The sequence below is a fragment of the Pristis pectinata genome, chromosome 7 (genome assembly GCF_009764475.1).
Source record: "Pristis pectinata isolate sPriPec2 chromosome 7, sPriPec2.1.pri, whole genome shotgun sequence".
In the NCBI taxonomy this organism is placed as follows: Eukaryota; Metazoa; Chordata; class Chondrichthyes; order Rhinopristiformes; family Pristidae; genus Pristis; species Pristis pectinata.
In genome coordinates, this window is record NC_067411.1 from 38,973,991 (window position 1) to 38,996,838 (window position 22,848).

Here is a 22,848-nt window from a genome sequence, read left to right on the forward strand (position 1 = left end):
AATTCTGAAATGTTCCCAACTCTATGGCTTACTGCTTCCTTAACAAGCCTGTTGCTTTGATCTTTGTTAGCCACAGCTGGACCACATCTTGGTTTATTTTGACTTATGAGGGATACACACTATTTGTAAATAACGTATTAAATTTTTGTGTTAATCATTCCTTGCTTCCTGTCTTACCTTTTAATGTAGTTTTAATGTAGGCAACTGATGCCTCGTGTCTTTGTACTGCATGCTTTTATATGTCATAGAAGGAGGCTATTCCGGCCATCAAGTCTATGCCAGCTCACAGACCAATCCCATTCCCCCACTACTTTGCCGTGTAACCTATTCTCCCCATATTCCCAACGACTTCCATCCACTGAGATTCTACCATCCACCTGAACTAGGTAGCCAATTAACCTACTAACCCACAGGATGTAGGAGGAAACCGGAGCACCCAGGGGAAACCCACTCAGTCACAGGGAGCACCAGAGTTCTGGATTGAACCCAGATCTCTGCAGCTGCACCACTGTGCTGCCCTACTTTGCTTTATTCAGACTTAAGACTTGAGTTTCAGGTTGAACCAAATAACTTCCATTTTTTATATACAATACCATCATTTATGAGCACGGTTCCCCAAAGGCCTCAATTAACCCTTCCTTACTATGCAATATTCAATGTAAGGTAGCCTGTTGCCTCTCTGGATCCTTCACATCTGTTATATGCTCCACTAATTCATCCTCTGCACTATTACTATACATTTGATTAGCCCAGTCTATATGACAACTAAAATCTCCCATGGTTATTGTATTACCTTTTCATTTCCTGCTTTATATAATACCCTGACTTACCATTCTTCTTTGGGGCCCCACTACACCTCCTACAGATGTTTTCTGCTTCCTGCTATTTCGTAGCTCCACCCAAAATGATATCTTGATTTTCTGAGCGAGGATCCTTCCTCCTGTTTTTATCCAGTTCTCTAATATCAGGGCCTCCTTGCTTCCTTTTCCATTTTGTCTACCTCTTCTAAAAGAGGAGCAGGTAGGAGTAATTAACTCCCAAGTCTGGTCACTTTACAGCTCTGTCTCTGTCAAGGCTGTGAGATCACACCTAATTATCTCCAGTCATGCCATTTATTCACCCAGCTTGTTACAAATACCACATGCATTCAAATAAAGAGCCTTTAATTTTGCCTATGCCTTTTTACTTGCTTCACCTGACCGTGTCATACAACCCGAGGGCTCCTCAATTCACTGAATGGACTGTATAGTGTCCTTGGGCAAAGTTAGAGGCAGTGGGATCTGCTTCTTAATCAATAACTCGTGGTGCTAATGAATAGTTCATCAATAACTCATGAAGGCTGCACTCGATGAACTCTGTGATCAACAGCCTTGAAAGAGGATACCCTGAGGCCCTCTTCATCATTGCAGGTGACTTCAACCAGGCCAATTTCCAGAGTATGTTACCAAAATACTACCAGCACATCTCCTGTACCACCAGGGGCCCTAACACCCTTGATCATTGCTATACAACCATCAAAGATGCCTACGAGCCACCTCCTGCCTTCACTTTGGTAAGTCAGACCACCAGACTGTGCTCCTCCTCCCTGCATACAAACAGAAGCAGAAGTGGAAGGGTCCAGTACAGAAAGTCATACAGTGCTGGTCTGAGGAAATAGATGAGGTTCTACATGACTGCTTTGAGTCAGTGGACTGGTCCATGTTCAAAGACTCAGCTGCCAGCCTTGATGAGTATGTCACCACCATCATGGACTTTATCAGCAAGTGTGTTGAGGACTGTGTACTAAAGAGGACAATACAGGTGTTCCCAAACCAGAAACCATGGATAAACCGGAAGATCCACTCCCTCCTGAAGTCGAGGACTGCAGCGTTCAAAGCAGGTGACGCTGACATTTACAAGAAATTGAGATACGACCTCCATAAAGCTATCACAGATGCCAAGAGACAATATCAATCCAAAATCGAGTCCCGGACCAGCCACCAATTGTGGCAGGGCTTAACGGGCTATAACGGGCTACGAAACGAAGTCGGGGAACATCGTCGACAACAGCACATCCCTTCCCAATGAGAACGCATTCTATGCACGTTTTGAACAGAAGGGGGTTGGAATGTCACCACTCACCTCGACAGCCTCCGATGCACCTGAACCCATGGTCACCGTTGAGGACACAAGATCAGTCTTCTGGAGAGTGAACCCACGGAAAGTATCTGACCCGGATCCCATGCAGATCAGCTGGTGTGGCTATTTGCAGATATTTTAACCTCTCCCTGCTTCAATCTGAGGTTCCCACCTGTTTTAAGGAGACCACTATCATCCTGGTACCTAAGAAAAACAAGGTAGCATGCCTTAATGACTACTGCCCTGTGACTCTGACATCCACCATCGTGAAGTGCTTCGAGAGGCTGGTCATGGCACGCATTAACTCCAGCCTCCCAAACAGCCTCAACGCACTGTAATTTGCCTACCGCTGAAACAGGTCTATGGCAGGCATCATTTACCTGGCTCTACACTCATCTCTGGAACATCTGGACAGCAAAGACACCTACATTAGATGATTGTTTATTGACTACAGCTCCAACTTCAATACTATGATTCCAAGCAAACTCATCTGCAAACTCCGAGACCTGGGTCTCAACACCTCCCTCTGCAACTGGATCCTTGACTTCCCAGCCAACAGACTGCAATCAGTGAGGATACGCAGCAACACCTCACTTCGTGGCCAGACTCTGCTCTAACTCCATCTACAAGTTTGCAGATAATGCCACCGTGGTGGGCCGTATCTCAAATAACAATGAGTCGAAGTACAGGAAGGAGATAGAGAGTGTAGTGACATGGTGTCATGAAAACAACCTTTCTCTCAATGTCAACAGAACAAAAGAGGTGGTCATTGAGATCAGGAAGGGGATTGGTGCACATGCATCTGTCGATATCAATGGTGCAGAGGTCGAGAGGGTTGAGAGTTCAATTTCCTCGGAGTGAACATCACCAATAGCCTGTCCTGGTCCAACCACATAGATGCCATGACCAATAAAGTTCACCATTGCCTCTACTTCCTTAGGAGGCTAAAGAAATTTGGCATGTCCCCTTTGACACTCATCAACTTTTATCGATGCACCATAGAAAGCATCCTATCTGGATGCATCATGGCTTGGTATAGCAACTGCTCTGCCTGTGATGACAAGAAACTGCAGAGAGTTGTGGACACAGATCAGCATATCACGGAAAACAGCCTCCCCTCCATGGACTCTGTCTATACTTCTTGCTGCCTTGGTAAAGCAGCCAGCATTATCAAAGACCCCACCCACCCTGGACATTCTCTCTTCTCCCCTCTCCCATCAGGCAGGAGATACAAAAGCCTGAAAGCATGTCCCACCAGGCTCAAGGACAGCTCCTATCCCGCTGTTACAAGGCAATTGAACAGTTCCCTAGTACGATAAGATGGACTCTTGACCTCACAATCTGCCTCATTATGGCCTTACACCTTATCGTCTACCTGCACTGCATTTTCTCTGTAACTGTGACACTTCAGTCTGCATTCTGTATTGTTTTACCTTGTCTACCTCAATGCACTGTGTAATGAATTGATCTGTATGAATGGTATGCAAGACAAGTTTTTCACCGTACCTTAGTACAAGTGACAATATTAAACCAATTCCAATTCCAATACCATTTGTCCTTTACTGGAGGGGTGCCCTTCTGTTCGTCCCTTCCTGACAGTCTCCCATTTCCCATTTTGGTACTCCGTGCTATTGTTTTGTCCTTTTTATTTAACTTTCTAAACTTTCCCTCCCCTCACCTCCCACCAGCCCCACTATTTAGTTTGGAGCCTCATGTACAGTCATTAGATTTATTGGGACTTTAGTCCCAGCCCATTTCAAGTGAAGCGCATTGCAATGAGCAGTTGCCCTTTTCCCCAGTACTGGTGCTGGCCAGCGGGTCCTCTGCCCATGTTACTTCCCTTCTTTTCCTTCTTATCCTTCCATATTCATTTCCATACTTTCTAAAAACCCTTGTTTGAATTCCACTAATCAGGTTTCTGCCACATTGCCAAGACAGATCTTATCAAAATCAATAGGAATTGAAAAGCAAAATGCTGCAAGTGCCGAAAATCTAAAATAAAAACAGAGATTGCTGGAAACACTCAGCAGGTCAGGCAACATTTGTGGCAACAGAAACTGAGTTAACATTTCAGGTTGGAGACCTGTCATCAGGAAGTGAGAAGGATCTTCAACCTAAAGCATTAACTGTTTCTCTTTCCACAGACTCTGCCTGCCCTGTTTTCAGCAATCTCTGTTATTATCAAAATCAATAATATCATCCAATGTGTTTGCAATATCCATTTTGTGGCCTTTGACACATTTGATTGCTTCATCTTCCTTCAATACTTCTTCACTGGCGTACAGATAAGTGAGACCGTACTCACCTCATTAAATTGTCTAGCGGTAGCCAAAGAATCCTAATAATGGCTGGTCATCTGGCACCCTCACCAGTACCTTTTGTATCCCACAAGGATCAATCTTTAGCCTTCTCCTGTTTCTCATCTACATGTTGCACCCTGGCAACATTATCTGAAAACACTTATGTGACTAATAGTGATGACATTCAGCTCTATCTCACCGCCACCTCTTTTGACCCCCATTCCTGTCTCTAAATTTACAGATTGCTTGGCTAACATCCACTATTGGATGAGCAGACGAAAAGAGATGTCCCTTGACGAGGTAGTAAAAAGACCTAAATCATCACCTTTGGATCCTGGAACAAATTCTGTTCCCAAGTCACCAATTCCATCCATCTCTTGGCAACTGTTTGAAACTGAACTAGGCTGTTCACCATCTTGGTGCCAAGTTTGAATCTGATGTGAGTTTTATGGATCCATGTCACCCTAAGATGGCCTATTTGGCAATATTGTCCAGGTCCCCTAAGTCCACCTCTGTCACTCATAGATACTGAAACCCTCCTTTGGCCTTTGTTCACTCTGATTAACTTCCCTCATTCTATCATCTGTAAACTTGAGGTCATTTAAAACTGTACTCCCCATGTCCTACCTGGTCCAAGTCCTGTTCTTCCATTAATCTTGTATTTGCTGAACTACACTGGCTCCCTGGTTAAGCAATGTCTCAGTTTTAAATTTCTCATCTGGTTTCCAAATCACAAAGATCTTGCCTGATGCTCCAGGGAGAATACCAATTAATGTTGCCCTGTTGAATATGCTGTTTGTCTCTCTATACACCTGCCTGTCTGCCTGAATGTTTGCCTGCTTGTCTGTCTGTTCATCTGTCTGCCTGTATTGTGCAGTAAGTCTCATAAATTAAAGAGCAACCATAATTGAAGCTAAAGGAAATTTTGCTGCCTTTGATGTTATATTTTACTAGCTTACAAAAACATGAGTATTAACCATGACAACTTGAGCAACTTTAACATGCATAACTGCACTGATAATGCACCCCAACCCAATGAAAGACTGAAAGGTACGCCACAAGCTACTTTTATAATTGTATGCATTTTGCCCTGTTTCTTGAGCATATTGCTGACTGACTAGGTTTATTCCAATGAATTATGGCCAACTCTTCTCGTCGCAAGGATGTGAATTGCACAAGAGAGAACAAAGAAAAGATTTACAAGGATATTGTCAAGACTGGAGAATTGTAACAGGAAAGATAGGTTAGGGTGGGGTTGTTTGGTTTGGAACTGGGGAAGCTGAGAGGAGATTTAAGTGAGGTGTATAAAAATTATAAGGGCAAGGGATAGGTGGGATATGAAGGAACGATTATCTATAACCAGGGGACACAGATTTAAAGTAAGTGGTGGAAGGATTGGAGGTAAATTAAGGAAGAATTTTTTCATTCAAGAGCCTGGTGGGGATTCAGGCTACCTGAAGGGTTGGTGATAGCAGAAATGCTCATCATATACTGTATAATAAAAGATCGGACATTCTCTCTTCTCCCCCCTTCCATCGAGCAGAAGATACAAAAGCTTGAAAACTTTTACCATCAGACTTAAGAACAGCTTCTATTACGCTGTTATAAGACTCTTGAACAGAACACTTGTACAATAAAGATGAACTCCTGATCTCACAATCTACCTCATCATGGCCCTTGCACGTTATCTGCCTGCCTGCACTGCACTTTCTCTGTAACTGTAACACTATATTCTGCATTCTGTTATTGTTTTTCCTTTTGTACTACCTCGATGTACTTATGTATGGAATGGTCTGTCTGGATAGCGTGCAAACAGAGCTTTTCACTTACCTCAGTGTATGTGATAATAATAAACCAATACCAGTTACCAATTATTGAAGAAGTACGTGGATATGTGCTTGATGTACGATAACCTAATGGTTGTGGACCAAGAACTGGAAGATGAGGGTAGCCTGCTTTGCTCTTCCTCAGCTGCCATGGACACCATGAGCTGAACAGCCTGTAATAATCCTTTTAAAAGCCTTTTCTTCATCCCCTTCTTAATCTGGAGAATCAGTGCAAGGGCTTTTGCTTCAAAGCTTGCAACTGGCATCGCTCTAAGTTCTCACTCACTGGTGATTAGTGAGCATGAACATTTGCATGCACCTCAGCTATTTTGCAGGCAAGTTATTGACAAGGCAGAGATTGTTTTAGGGGAAGGGGGCATCTTTTTAATGGGTTGCCTAAGGAAGGATAGCTTAACCCCGTTGCATTGATAATGCAGCCCAACCCAGTGAAAGACTGAAAGGTATGCCACAAGTTACTTTTATAATTGTACGCATTTTGCCTTGATTCTTGAACATATTGCTGACTGACACTATTCCTAGGTTTATTCCAATGAATTATGGCCAACTCTTCTGGTCACAAGGATGTGAATTGCACAAGAGAGAACAAAGAAAAGATTTACAAGGATATTGTTGAGACTCACTCACCCCAGCCCCCATCACCCTGTTTCTTTCTCCTCCTCCACCACTCCAACAGCCACACACTCCTCCCACTGGTTCCCCTCCCCCACTGTTCCCATCAGCCCACCCCACCTCCCTCACTTAGCTCTATGCTTCACCTTCCTCTCCTGTCAGATTCCATCATCTTCAGCCCTTTGTCACCTCCACCTATCTCCTCCCAGCTTCTGTCGCTATTTCCACTCTCCCCTCCTCCATCTGCCTATCACCCCTCCTCACCCAGATCCATCTATCACTTGCCAGTTGTTACTTCACCGCTTCCCTCCACTGGCTATCTCCTATCTACTCTTTCAGACCAGGTGAAGGATCTCAACCCAAAACATCGATTGCCCATTTGCCTCCATAGATGCTGCCTGACCCGCTGAGTTCCTCCAGCAGTTCGTGTGTTGCTCCATATCCCAGTGCCTGCAGTCTCTTGGGTCTCCATCTTAAAAATATCAATGCCTATCTAGCAAACTGCACTCAAAAAGTACCTCTGAATTTTAATAATCCTTTGATTGTTTCCTTCTACCTTTCCAGTTGAAATTGTGGACACAGTAGATGTTTACCTCAACATGCTGAGGACCATCTTCGACTTCAGTGCCATCAAAGGATTGCTCACTGGACCTAACCAGTTGAAAATAAGGATAGATGCCATGCACGGAGGCAAGTTGAAGCATTACCCAGCTGGATTGATGACTGGTTTTTGTTACGTTTCTTATGTTGCTGCCCCTTCTAAATGCAGAAAACGGGTAACACGAATGTAAATAAAAACTTACGCAATAATTGCTAGAGATGACCGGGTAGAAACTTGTCTTTGGTCCCTGGTGTTAAATGCTTATGTAATTCTCTCCCAATATTTGGTTCTACTGGAGACACCAGATGCACATGTGTGGGGAACCAGGTGCAATCCACCAGGTCTTGATGCAGGGTTCTGACCTGAAACGTCAACAGTTTCTTTCCTCCCACAGATTCTGCCTGACCCACTGAGTTCTTCCAGCAAATTGTTTGTTGCTCCATATTCCAGCATCTGCAGTCTCTTGTGTCTCCAGGTACAATTCACAGTTGATACCCACTTCCACAGGTGTTTAGCACTGTAGACCAAGGACAAATTTTTACCCTGAGCTGTTTCAGCTCTAGCAATGTGAAGTCTTTGGAGAGGGTACGGAGGAGGTTTATCAGCATGGTTTCTGGTTCAAGGGATTGCACTCACATGAATAGACTGGAGAAGCTGAGGTCATCAATCCTATCTAAAACTGCAGCCTTACAGAACTGAGCTTATTGGTGCAGAGGTATGATTCTTGCTTCAGGCTTTAGGACACATGATATGTGAGAGGTCCCGGGCTAAAATTCCAAACAAGCCCCATAATGTGGGTGGCATTGGTGCAGTAGTCGGTGTTGTTAACTCACAGCTTCAGGGACCTAGGTTTGATCCTGCCCTTGGGTGAAATCTATGCAGTTTGCACATTCTCTCCATGTGCTCTGGTTTCCTCTCACATTCCAAAGATATTTTGGTAGGTAAATTGGCTGCTGTAATTTACTTCTTAGCGTAGGTTAATGGCAAAAAGAATAAAGACAGCAAGAATTGATGAGCATGTGTGAGTGAAAATAAATTGCAGGGCTATAGGGAAATAAGGAGAGTGGGGATGGGGCTAATGGAATTACAGAGGAAACTGGGATAGACTCGATTGGCTATATGGCCAACTTCTGTGTTATGAGAATAAATGAGTATGCTCCAATTATCTGCCTCACTTTCCAGATTTTCTTTTTTATTTGGAGAGCAGTCATTTAATTGAACTACCTGTATCAAATGACATGAAGTGATTTCTCTCGGTGAAATATTTGATACTTTCCAGTCCTGGTCTGAAACCGTGGTACAGGAATACTGCAAGTGTTCTGATTTCATGCATGAGTTAATCTTCAAGTCAAGTTGAGTTTATTGTCATATGCACAAGTACGGCAAGTACAGGTATAATGAAAAACGTGCTTGCAGCAGCACCACAGGCACATACTGTAGGTACAGACAAAGTAACCTCGTCTCACTTCTTGACATCAATCTCAAGCCTGCCAATATTTCTCTGTAGCAGTTGTATAATTATCCCTGACATTACTTTGGGATTCTGAGTGGTGGAACGGGTGAAGGAACCTAAGTGAAACTATTTGGAGAGTTCTTTTCAAAGATCTGTCTTAGGCAAGATAGGCTGAATGGCCTTCTTTTATGCAGAGGTTTCTGTGATGCTATAAAGTACTGGGGAGTACGCAGGAAGCAAAGAATAAAAAATGAAGCAATAAGGACACAGCTTAGACATAAAACAGTCCTCTACAGAACATCTGCAAGTGCTGAACACTGGTTTATTTGGAACATTTTAAGAATAGAAAGAGATGGAATATTTACATGGCACTGCACACAGAAATAGGGTGACATTTCACAGGAAGGTGGGGGGAGAGGTGAAGAAGTGGCAGACCAAACTCTGTTCAGGAGAGTACATTGTTGAAGTTCCTACTCCTGAATGCCACTGGTACTCAGTGTTATAGGCTGAGATTGACAAGCGTTTATGAAGATCAGGCGTGAAAGTGGAATTGAGGCCAAAGATCAGATCAACCAACTTAATACTGAACGGAGAACAGGCCCAAGGGGCCTTAAGCTGACTCCTGCTCCTTTTTGATGTGTTATTGAAGAAAGCTGCTGTGCACTGACGACTCATAGCAATCTTCGGTTCTCCGCTTTTGCAGTTATGGGTCCCTATGTAAGGCGGATACTCTGTGATGAGCTTGGAGCTCCTGCAAACTCTGCTGTCAATTGCGTGCCGTTGGAAGATTTTGGTGGACAACACCCAGACCCAAACCTCACATATGCTACCTCTCTCCTCGAGGCTATGAAAGGAGGAGAATATGGATTTGGTGCAGCCTTTGATGGTGATGGAGTAAGATTTGATCTAGATTTATTATCATTATAACTTTTGTTCTTGACAATTCATCATTTCATCGGTGATGCCTGAGATGTTCCCTTACTGTCAAGGTTGTCATTCCTGTGAATGGTCTATGTGTAGACGTTGTACTACCCAATCTCTACCTAGGTCTTAATGTGACCAGGGAGGTATCAAAGGGAGCCCCTATTGATCTTATCAGGATATTTGTGGACTTTGCATGTATTTGCATATTTGTTGCTCTGATCTTTTGAAGATGTATTAACAAAGTGCAATGCCAAATTAACTCCAAATATAAATATTTAAATTGCATAATTTTATACAATTAAAATACACAGCAATGATTCCAGGTGGAGTTAATATAATTGGTGCAACATCTTCTTGTAACCATGTAAAATAATGAGCACACTATGTGGGTTCGCTTGCTTGATTACAAATTCTGAATACCATCCTGCATCCTAACCTTGGCTATGTGTATCTCCATCCTGGCTTTTACAAGAGGATTGGTGAGACAACGCAGTAAAAGCCTCCTGGACATCCAGAGGATCCCAGATGCAATGTATTTGAGATGATTATTAATCATTGGAATAGGTTAATGGATGGCTTCTTACATTTATACCTACACACTATAGGGAAACAGTTTCAAAGGATAAATTATTAACATTTTAACCACTTTCCAACTTGTGCATTTTGTCACAAAACTTGTGCGAGTAACTTTATGATAAAATCCACTCTTAAATGGGACTATTTTTTTCCAAATCATTTCTGTCCAAAATAAAACCAGTAATTGTGATCCAAAGATCTTTCAGAAGGTATGGATGCTCTTTATGCATCTTGCTCCTTTCATATTTGATAGGGCCTTCTGGATTTTGAAAGGAATGGGTGGGGCAAACAGGGAGTAACTTCCTTCACTGCTACAGTACAGGAGTCTAGGAGAACGGGATATAACCTTATACTCAGAACCAGGTGGGTCGAGAGAGAAGTTTGGAAACACTTGTTCACACAGAAAGAAAAGATTCCAGTATATGTTAAATCTGATGTTGTTTCATATTTACTAACAAAGGCCATAACACAGGGGATTAGAGTTAAGATTCAAATCAAGCACAATCTAACTGAATTGCAAATAGGTTTGAGAAGATGAATGGCCTCTTTCCTATATTTGAAAAACAAACAAATTTACTTGAAGAATTCAATAAATAAATAATTATATGAGAATGCTTCCTAGCCTTGGAGCTATCTTCATTAAATTCAAAGCTGTACCAGCCACTTCAATACAGGGACAAATTCTCAGAGGATCTATGAATGGTTTTAGTGCCTTCATGCACAGCAAACATTTCAGACCAAGTCTTCAAATCTTGACCTTTATGTCCTCCCTCATGTTCTGGCCCTGTTCCCAGAATCCAGGTAAAATAATGAACAGAACATAGGGCAGCATTCACTTTGAAACATTCCACATGGCTGCTGGAGATTGTTACAAAATAAAATAGTCAAATTTAAATTGTGGATAAGATACAGATATTATAACAGATTACTTTGTTCATAACAGGATCGTAACTTGATTCTCGGGCGAAATGGATTCTTTGTCAATCCCTCGGACTCTGTTGCTGTGATTGCTGCAAATATTTCCTGCATTCCGTACTTCCAGAAAACAGGAATTCGAGGATTTGCAAGGAGCATGCCCACCAGTACAGCACTGGATAGGTAAGAAAGGATGGCTTTTTTAAAGCTCTGATGAATAATTAAACTGTAATGTGACTTCATACATCAATGAAAGAAAGACTTGCATTTCTATGGTGCTCATGATCTAAGGACACCCTAATTTGTTTCACAGCCAATGAAGAATTGTAGGAACCATGATAGCCAATGCACATTCAACAAGATCCACAAAAGGGATGTATAATGATCAGAGTGATTTCTTTTCAGTGATGTTGATTGAAGGATAGTTACTGGCCAGGGTACCACTGCTCATCTTCATGGTTATGCCATGGAACTTTTTACTTTCATCTGATAGGGCAGATGAGATCTTGGACAGATGTCTCAGCTGAATGACAGCACTTCTAACATTGCAGTACTTACTCAGTACTGCACAGGAGACTCAGCTTAGATTTTGTGTTCAACTCCCCGGAGTGGGACATCCCAACCTTTCATTCTCTGGGGGCGAGAGTGCTATCTGTGGTGTTGCCGACATGCCTCACTAATTCGCTGCATAAGAAAGGCATGCATGGATGGGGACAACTAATTCCTCTTAGTTATGAAGTCAAGTCTAGCCAGGTGCACAAGTACAGTGAGATACAGATACAGTCAAAAACTTGCTTGCAGCAGCATCACAGGTACGTAGGTGCAGACGACACAGAGAATATATATTATACATAAATTATACAAGACAGTGAAGAGAAAAAAAACATTTGTGCAAATAAAAAACAGTCAGAGACAAGTCCATAGTAGTGCAAGAGGTGGTCCGTAGTGTTGTTGCTGAGATAAGATTAGGATTGTCCAGATCTGTTCAAGAACCTGATGGTTGTATGAAAGTAGATGTTGCTGAATCTGGTGGTGTGGGACTTCCGGCTTCTGTACCTCGTGCATGATGGTAGCAGCGAGAAGATGGCATGGCCTGGACGGCGGGGATCCGTGATGACAGATGTCACCTTCTTGAGGCAGCACTTCCTGAAGATCCTGCCAGTAGTGGGGACCTCTGATTTTTTTATTCTGCAGAGGTCAATTTGTAAATGGTGGAAAAAGTTTCCCAATCAGTCTAAGGATGCTTCACTTGGTGCAGAGTATCTTTTCTAAACCTCTGCTGCCCATGTCCTAACTCAAATTAAGTCCCACTCACCCATCAGCTCTGATCAACATTGGCTTCTGTCCAGCAATACTTTAAGGTTATCTTTCTCATTCTTGTACTTACATTCCTTCTGGGTCTCCCTCCTCCATGTCTCTGTTACCTCCTCCTCCCTTGGAACCTCCTGAGTTCTCTACTCTCCTCCAGTTCTACTCTTCTGTGAATTTCTAATGACAACAGTTCATGGACAGAGGAGGATGGGAGATCGGACAGGGGGAATATCAGGAGGTAAGAAGAGCACCTCTCGGGTTCAGCAGCTGAAGAGCTAAGGCATGGGCAGGGAAATGTAAATAGTTTGTTCAGTAAATCTGGGGTTAAAAAGCTACAATCAGAAATACTGACCATGAAACTACCATAGTAAAGTAGATGGATTTTTGATGTTTTGAGAAAGAAATCTGCCATTCTGGTCTAAATGTGAATCCAGACCTGGGGGAACATGATTGATTCTGAACTGCTCTTTGAAGCGACCCAACAAGTCCCTCAGTTCAGAGGTAATTAACAATGGGCAATACAGAATACAGTATATGTAAAGGAAAATTGGTCTTGCTGCCATAATGTAAAGTAATGAAAGATGTAGCCTATACTGAGACTGGCAACATATGAATATATTATATGATATATTTGCACATTTTATGAATGAAGTAATATTTTCCAAATAAAAACAAAAGGATGGGCAATAAATGATCACATAGACAAATAATTTTTAAAAATCTATGAAGAATGGAGCATTTCTTGACCTGAGCAATTTTTGAGCATGATTGAGAAAACTCCTGTGGTCAGCAAGAGGTGGCTTTAGTGAGGATTTTTCAATCTGATTGGTTGAAGAACCAATTTCTTTACATTTCATATATTTGCCTATCCCCTGTAGTTAGTGTCAGGTCAGATCAGATTTTATATGACTGCAGTCTGGTGCTCAAAGAACCCCAGTGCTCTGAAAGAGGCAGCTGTCAGTGAGGTGAATAAGGAGGGTTAACCCTTCACTGCTGACCACAAGCACAAAATCCAGCCAGTGTAATTGAAGGTAGAGATTTGGGGAAATAATGTTACGGCTAATGGTAGAACTGAACACCAGGGGTAATGTGAAAGTCTATCATGTGTTTGCAATAGGAAAGTCTGGTAGTCCATGTATAATGTGATGTGACAAGGGGCAGGTTGCATAAGGAAGTCTCTGTACTTAGAGTAACGTTTCTTCACCTTCTATATGAATTTGGTCAGGGAACAGTCAGAGAAACAATTAAGTAAATGATCATCCTGTCAACAATGGGACCCAAGTTCCAATAAAGGACAATAAAAAATCAAAACATTTATAGTAGCATTTATAATCCATTAATAGGGTTAAGTGAGGGTACATCTGGAGTATATCAAGGTTATTTCCACAGTATAGTTTGAAGTATATCTACAGTATTCCTAAAATATAGTGAAGGTGAAACTGGAGTATTCCTAAGTTATTCCTATGGTATTGCTAGGACATTCCTAGAGTTTAGTGAGCATATTATTAGGATATGGCTGGAGTCTTCGGAGGGTATATTAGGATATTTCTGTGGTGTATCTAGGTTTGGCTCAGTGTTCTTTAGTACAATATATTTGGTATAAGATAATAACAAGAATTGAAATTACTCAGGATGTAGACACAATGATACAAAACACCTCACAATGTGAATGCTGCTTAATTATCAAAATGGATGAACTGCATACCCTGGAGGGCACTAGCAGCACTGAAAGGAAACATCTGTTTTAGTCTGGTCCAGAATCAACATGATCTGCATGACACTGCTGAAGTGATTTGCCATTGTAGCAGGGCTAATGATTTTATATTCTGTTGATCAGAAAGCAAAGGGAAGCAATCACTGAGTGCTTACAGTTACTCTGCAAATTTCAGCTGGTTACATGCTGAGTTTCAGGTGTGCAGGTGTAGTTACACTATGGGTTTCGTGTACAATGACTCCATGAGTTTCATGTGCAGTTACACTGAATTCTAGGTGCAGTTGTACGTGAGTTCCAGGCTTGATTACATCTCCTAATACAGATGGCGTCACAATGTAGTTACATTGCAAGTTCCACATGTAGTTTCACCACAGTTTCATCCACTATTATGTCGTGAGTTTCACTTTGATGTATTACCACTAGATCCACATGGAGTTACACTATTAGTTCCACACAGTGTTACACTACTACTTCCACATGGTGTTACACTATTAGTTTTATGTGGTGTCACACCACTAGTTTTATGTAGTGTCGCACTACTGGCTTTATATAGCGTCACACCACTGGTTTTATATAGTGTCAGACCACTGGTTTTATATAGTGTCAGACGACTAGTTTTATGTAGTGCTACACCACTAGTTTTATGCAGTATTACACCACTAGCTTCAACTGGTGTTATACCACCAGTTGCAGGTGAAGTTACATTGTAATTTCCACAACAGTTTCCTGCAGTGTTACACCATGTGTTTCAGTCAGAGTAACACCACTGATTCCACTTCAAGTTACACCACTCGTTTTAGGTCAGTTATGCAGCTTTTTCTATGTGCAGGACATCCAGGCAGTGTTACACTGTGAGTTTCCGTGTATTTATACCACCAGCCTCAGGCACTTGCACAATTGTTTAAGGTGGAGTAACACTGAATACCAGGCGCAGTAGTATTGTAAATTCCACATGCAGTTTACCAACATTTCATGCTGTGTTACACCGTGACTTTCATGCAGTTGTACACCACTAGTTTCACAGAGTGTTACAACACCAGTTTCAGGTGCAATTACTTTAAAGAACTCCCCATGCAGAACAGCACAGTCTCATGGGCTGTTGCACTGTGAGTTTGAGCAGCTGATGCACTGCAAGTTCCATTGCAATCCAGCAATCTATTCCCTAATACATGGGGAGGGTATTTGCACAGTTATGGTTTCAGATGGGCAGGTAATTTGAGAAGGGAAGGGACTCCCTTCTCCCTAACTCCTAAGCACGTTGAAATAAATGATAGGATTCTCCTCCTTTCAGCTTTCTCTCCTCCTCCCAACCCCCACCCCTGGTCTTCCTAGGGGTAAAGTGGGGAGACGTTAATTACTAGCTGGAGACAATACAGGCTGTGCAGATGCAAGTTTACAAGCTCCCGGAATTCAGTTTGTTTTATACAGAGGGGCTTTATGCTCTTTTAATGTGATTAATATGTTGTTTAGTCTCAGAGTTCTATTGACATTACAAGTTAGCTGTTTGTGAGCAGAAATCTATGCAGACTTATGACTATCAGTGTCACTAAGTGGTTGCTGTAGCAATGCTGAGAGAACTCTCTACTGAGCTGGGTACTATTTTCAAGTCTGTAGCTACTCTGGTGGAAGTTACAGACCCATGGCCACAACAGCAAATCATTGATGGTGTCTCAAAAGCAACCTTCTGATTGGAAAAACCCCCAGTGTGTTTCCCAGGAGGATCATTGAACTGAATTCAACTCTGTGTCACATAAATAGATGGTAGGGCAGGTGTCCAAGAGACCTGGGCAAAGAAAAATGATTTATAAATGAAAGAGGGAGGCTGAGAGGTAAGGGGTTTAGGAGGGAATTCCAGAACTTAGGAAGTGGGAAGCTGAAGGTGTGACTGTCAATGATGGAGGGATTAGGTTCCGGTTAAGAGGCCAGAATTAGAATTGCACAGATATCTTAGAGTGTTATGGGTCAGGAGGAGAATATAGAAATGGAGAGGGGGTATGAGAAGATGGAAGGGTTTGTAAACAAGAATGGCATTGCTTAACCAGGGATCAATGCAGATCAGTGTGTACAGGAATAATGTGTGAATGGGACTTTGGTTCGAGTAAAGAAGGGGTAGCGATTTGTGTGGCAAGTTCACAGAGAGTGGGCTGCGAAATGTTGTTCAGTTCTAGCAGTAACTAAGGAGTGGCTGAGGACTTCAGCTGCAGATGAGCTGAGGTGTTGCTGGGACTGTGGGGAGGTTGGTGATGGTTGAAATGGTGAAAATGGTTGGTGATCTTTGCAGTGGACAAGTACTATGTCAGAGGGTCATCTCAGTGTCAAATATGACAACAAGGTTACGAACACTCTGGTTCATTCTCAGACAGGTAACAAGAAGAAAGATGGAGTCAGTGGTGATGGAAAGCTGCATTTGGCAGGAACAAATGACAAGGGCTTTAGAATGTCCAATATTTAGAATAAGGAATTTGTCTAATTAGCTTCATCCTTTTTTTAACTACTGTGTATCTACTCCTTCTCCTGGCTACACAGTAAGCTAACAATGAAGGCTTACTGCTTGGTCACTTACCTCTGACCTGCTCGCAAAGCCACATTGTTTATGTGGCTGATCTGTAAAGTTTCTGGCCAATGGCATGGTGGCCCCTTGGCTGTTGATACCGGGGCACTAGGCAGTGGGTATGTGGTTAAACAGCAGTAAGAGACGTTATGGCTTCTCCTTTTTCAGAAATGGTCACTGCCTGTACTGCCCATGCCTAAGTGTAGTCCAAGTCTTGCTTCGTGTAGGCGTGGTCTGTGAACGGAAGTGAACAATCTGTAGTTATCTGTGATCTCCAGCTTTTGACCTAGTGACAGAAGGAAGGTCATTGATGAAGCCTCCGAAGTTGGTTTGGTCTAGGACACCCCTGCAGCAATGTCCTGGGGCTGAGACAATTGCCCCTCAACAACCGCAACCTTTGTGTGAGGTTTGGCTCCAGCCAAAAGGGAGTTTTCCCTTTGATCTTCATTGACTTCAGTTTTACTCAGGCTTCTTGATGTTGCACTCAACCAAATACTGCCTTTGCTATCAAGGGCAGTCAGTCTGATTTGTTGGGTTGTATGCGGCAGTATTTTAAAATTATGCTTTATAAAATAGCATTGGCCTGCAACTTAATACCAAGTTATTTTTGCACCAATGGAACAGTTGGCCCACTTTTGATCCACGCAGGCTATATACTGTGGCTTTTATCTCTCTCAGTTACAGACTGTTGTTGAAACGAGCTTTTAAGTTTGGAATTTATTAACATTAAGCAAGCTGCCTTGTGTTGCACTGAGTCCGACTGGGCTATACAGATCAGATACTGAATCTTTCCTGGGTAAACTGAACTTAGCATGTGCACTCCCAGAATGGTTATGGCATCCATGGGAGAGGATGAGGGATACCAGCTCAAGATCCCTCCTTGATTGCTGCCCTACAATCTCCCTGTTTTGGGATTTGCTTTGAGTGGGGAAAGCAAGTTTAGGTGAATGCAACAAACTTTGCAGTTTACAATCAAAGAGGCAGAAAAAGACCTGGGTCCTACAAACTCATTCAAAGTTAAGAAGGCCTTTCAATCATGATTAAAGATGTCTTCCCTTGTCCCATATCTCCAATCTTTCTCCCTCACTTCACACATCCCTCACTACTGCAACGTAATCTCCGGAAAGGGGAGGAAAACCACTGCACTATCCCCAACTCCCTTCTGCCACCAAGCCCAGGGCCAGTTAGAGAAAATAATTATTCTGCATAATTTCTCTGTGTCAAGGGATTCAGCCAGGTAGATGCTGCACATCAAGGGATGTCTAAAAAGATATTTGATTCAGTCAAAAACTGCCCAGGTCCCTCTTGAAGGAAGAGAATCTACATCCACCAGATTTGAAAGCAAAGTATCTAAGAAGCTCTTCTACTCTCCGGGAACAGAAGAGCCACCAATCTGTTCCCACTTCTATTTGGTTTATACTGATGTTCCTTGATCATCCCCAGCCTGTTAACCAGTAACAATTCATCAGTAATCGCACTATGCAGATGACTAATACTCTTCCAGGCCCCTGTCTAGTCAATTCCACCTCTGCATTGCTCCAATTGAATGGTTCCCCTACTATGATAAAATGGACTCTTGACCTCACAATCCACCTCATTACGGTCTTGCACCTTATTGTCTGCCTGCACTGCTCTTTCTCTGTAACTGTAACACTTTATTCTGCTTTCTGTTATTGTTTTCCTTTGTACTACCTCAATGTACTGTTGTAATGAAATGATCTGTCTGGATGGCATGAAAAGCAAAGTTTTTCACTGTACCTCAGTTTATGTGACAATAATAAACAAATTACCAATTAATACAAATAGACCAAAGTCCTTAAGTCTAATAGAATTGCTGCGGTTCTTTAAGCCAGGAATCATTCTTGTGCCCCTCCAGAGTGACTACCTCACCCACTTGTGTGGAGTCTGGCCATACAATATCTTACATGGGATCTGCCTATGGTCTAAGTAATGGTCTTTGATTTGTGCTGAACATAGTAAAACATCCTGAGCTCCACACAAGAACAAATACCAAAGGAAATTTGACAGATACCCAGATCTTTGTCAAAGGTAGGTTTTAGAGAATAAATTAAAGGAGGAGAGAGAGGTAGAGAGGCAGATGTTTAGGGAGGAAATTCCAAAGTTTAGGGCCCAGGCAGCAGATTTGCAGCTGTCAACGCTGCACTGATTAAAATTGGGAGATGCTCAAGAAGCCAGATCTGGAGAAGCACGGAATTGCTGTGGTTCATAGGCCTGGAGAAGCAGTACAGATTCACACATAAATAATAGTGACTGTCACATTTATGGTGCTGTTAGGAGAAAAAACACATGTATGTTATGTCAAGTCGCAGACACTGCACTTCTGGAAAGACATCAAAGGCTTGGAGTGTGTGTGGAGGAGATTTACTTCGAATAGTACTGGGAACGGAGGATATCAGAGTCATAGAGTTATACAGCATGGAAACGGGCTCTTCAGCCCAACTCATCCATGCTGACAAGTTGTCGACCTGAGCTAGTCCCATCTCATGATTTTATATTACCTCTATAGGGTATTGTTTTACTTATCATTTCACAGTATGTGAATGTCACTGATGTGGTCAACATTTCATGTTTATTCCTAATTGCCCCCAGGCCATTTTAAGCCAACCACATTGGTGGGTCTAGTCAGATAATGGCCAGCTCAGGATGGCTGTTCTTCTTTCCTGAAAGATATTAGTGATCCAAATGAGTTTACGATGCTCATTACTAACTTTTTATTCTAGATTTTATTTCCATGATGTGAACTTAAGTTTGCCAGCTGAGTTGCTGGGATTTAAACTGATGCCTCTTGCTCAACAGAGCAAGTCCTCTGCAAATTTGTCCAATAACATTACCACTGTGCTACTGTACTCCTGACAGCACAAGCTGGAGCTGATGACCTCAGAACGGAGATGGTTTTAGGCTGATTTTTAAAAGTGTTCAGACCTTTGAAGTGGAGTCACGGAAGACAAAATGCAGAATTTAACTAAATGGGAAAAGAAGCAGAGAGGAGAAGAAGAGAGATTGTTTAGACAATGAGTTGTGACTGGAAAAACACTCCCTGAAAAATTGGAGAGAGCAGATTTAATAATACTTTCAAAAGGGGTTTGGATTAATACTTGAACAAGGAAATATTTGCAGAGCTATGGGGAAAGAGTGGGGTGTGTTGGATTAATTGGAGAGCTCCTTCTAAATTCCAACACAGAGACAGAAGAAGTTTCTTCCCTCAGAGGGCTATGAATCTTTGGCACTTCCTATCCTAGAAGGATGTGGATGCTCAGATGTTGAGTATATTTAAGACGGATCAATTGAACAGGGAATCAATCAAAGTGGACAGGACAGGAAGGCAGAGCAAAGACAAAAGGGCAGCCATGGTTTTAATGAAGATGCAGCTCACTCCCGATCCTATCACGTAAGATGTTCTGAGTACTGCTTTAAAAATTGCAGAGTTTTAGTTTGTAACTCACCACAGAGTGCTAAATGACTTCTGTGCTGACCCACTTCATGGCAACAATTGAATTCCTGGCAAGAGAGTCAACACGGACAGAGGACAGCATGCGGATAAACAGGAACAGATTGCAGCTAAACTTTGTGCAGCTTTCCCTCCCCCCATTCATCTCCAGCACCCCACCCCAGCTGCAGAACACCAGCAAGATTATTAGCTGGATGGAAACAAGAAACATGTTTCTGTCCGATGGGAGTTTCTGAATGTTTGGCAAAGCCTTGTGAAGCCAACCCTTCTGCAGCAATAATTCCACACAGCGAGGGAATGCTATTAATTGGAGTCTGACACTGCCAAAGTCCATCACAGAGCCTTCAGGAAAACACTGCATCCTCCCCATCTGAGAAAACAAATTGAACTCAAGTGTTTCACTTAAAAAAAAAGTTACACCTACAGGGAATTATATGTCTTCATTCTAGAGATAGAATGTACAATGAGGACTGTCTGCACCATATCCTTCTGGGGAATTGCAGAGAGTATGTGAGCAATAAATAAGTTCTATTTGATTTCATTGCTAGTCAGGGCCTCATGAAGAATGCATGCAAAATCACGTCAAAGCACAGCAAATGATCTTAAAGGGATAATGTCATTATTGAAAATTTTAGTTTGTTTTAGGGTGGTATAATAGAGAAGGAAATAAAGAACGTGATTTTCTGTAGTGACTGACTTGAGCTCAGAGTGCCTCAAAGCACTTTACAGCCAGCGAAGTACTTTTGCAGCGTACTGTTGTAACGTAGGAAATTTAAAAGCCAAGTGTCAACTATGTCTGTGTGCAGCATGAGATTGTGGGTTCAAGCCCCACACTGGGACTCTGAACACAAAACGCAGGCCAACACTTCAGTGGAGAAATTTCTCCTCATCTCTGTTCTAATTAGCCAAACTTCATCCTGGGGACCAATACTCATCCCTCAATTAATGCAACTAAAGGCAGATGATCTGATCATTATCACATTTCTGTTGTGGGAGCTTGCTGTGCACAAATTGGCTGCTATATTTCCTGCATTACAATGGTGACTGAAAATTCTTAACTATCTGCAAAACTCAGTGGGATGTCAAATACTCTTGGAATCACAGGGCATTTGAAAATAGCCATGCTCGAATGGAAATCTTTAAGCGAAGGCAGTCTAGAGATGATGATCATATTAATGAAAGTGATGACTGTATGTTATTATTGGCACATTTCAGTTACTATTACAGTTCTTTCCTCAATTCTCAACAATTAGAGGGACTGAGCATTCCTGATTGTTTCAACTCATTAATCAAACTAAATTAATTTTGACACGGGTGCTGTAATGTGGCTGTGACGTTCTTGTGGTTTATAAACAATGCACACACATTAGGGCCAGAACTCTCAAAAGAGCAGTGAAAATCTGGAACTCACTGCCACAGGGAGTGGTTGAGGTGAATAGCAAAAATGGATTAAAGGGGAAGCTGGAAAAGGGAGAAAGGAATGAAAGGATTTACTAATATAGGGAGGTAAAGAGGGATGGGAGGAGGCTGATGTGGAACTTAAACCTGGCACAGGCACAAATAAGCAAATGGCCTGAATGTGTGCTGGGTGATTCATTTCTATGTATAGTCCTGGAATAGCTGAATCAATCCAATATCTCGCTCAGATGGTTTAGACAGTGGTTGCTTACAGACTGTTTAATTGTGGAGGCCTCATCCATTCTTGACCTCCATATGCACATATATGCAGGAATGCACCAACAACATACAAGTACACACAGCACACACACACAACACACACACTAGACACACCACACACATGTACACACACAAGACAACACACACACACACACACACACACACACACACACCTCTTCGTACATGCTTCATTGTGCATATACTGTTAGTTACACTTCTGGTGCCAGAGGCAATGACAGAGCTCTTTCACCACTGTGTGTTTGTGGCAAGTCTTTCAATAGTTCCCCAGCTATGCCCCTGGTTTTTCAACTTGGCTTCCACAGTTCTTTGCCATGTTGTTTTCAGATGTTCAATGATGCTTTCAGGTATCTGTCTCATTGCTGTTCTAGAGATGGCATCAGCTTCCATTCCAAGCACATGGACAACCATCTCCGGGTAGAGTGCTGATATCCTCTTGGCTGCTCTGTGTCTGTAGGTCTTTGAGGTTGTTCCGGGACAAAAGACTTTTTCAGAGGCAGTTTATATGAATTGAAGACAGTTTGTACTTGTCAAGCGCCACCATTCCCCACCACTCTACACTATTGAGAAGCACTGAAAGTATGTAGTTCAGATAAGTTGTGAGCTTAGTTTTGATGTTGTATTGCTTTGATTTTGGATGATATTTAAGCTCCTGAACGTGCTCTATTCTGGAGAACCTGGCTTGTTCTACCATGCTGGCTGATGATGTGAATGTTTCTGTGGTGGTCGGTATGGGATCCTTTATCTGATGAAAATGACACAAAG

General features: G+C 42.3%; 1 protein-coding gene across 1 annotated transcript in view; it reads left to right on the forward strand.

The window, feature by feature from the left end:
- The window catches only part of pgm5 (phosphoglucomutase 5), a 127,468-nt gene that overhangs the window by 52,262 nt on the left and 52,358 nt on the right, over window positions 1-22,848 (forward strand). Inside the window, exons 4-6 of the mRNA XM_052019906.1 lie at window positions 7,439-7,564; window positions 9,632-9,822; window positions 11,372-11,526. Coding sequence (XP_051875866.1) covers window positions 7,439-7,564; window positions 9,632-9,822; window positions 11,372-11,526 — 472 coding nt within the window. The remainder of the gene's footprint in view (window positions 1-7,438; window positions 7,565-9,631; window positions 9,823-11,371; window positions 11,527-22,848) is intronic.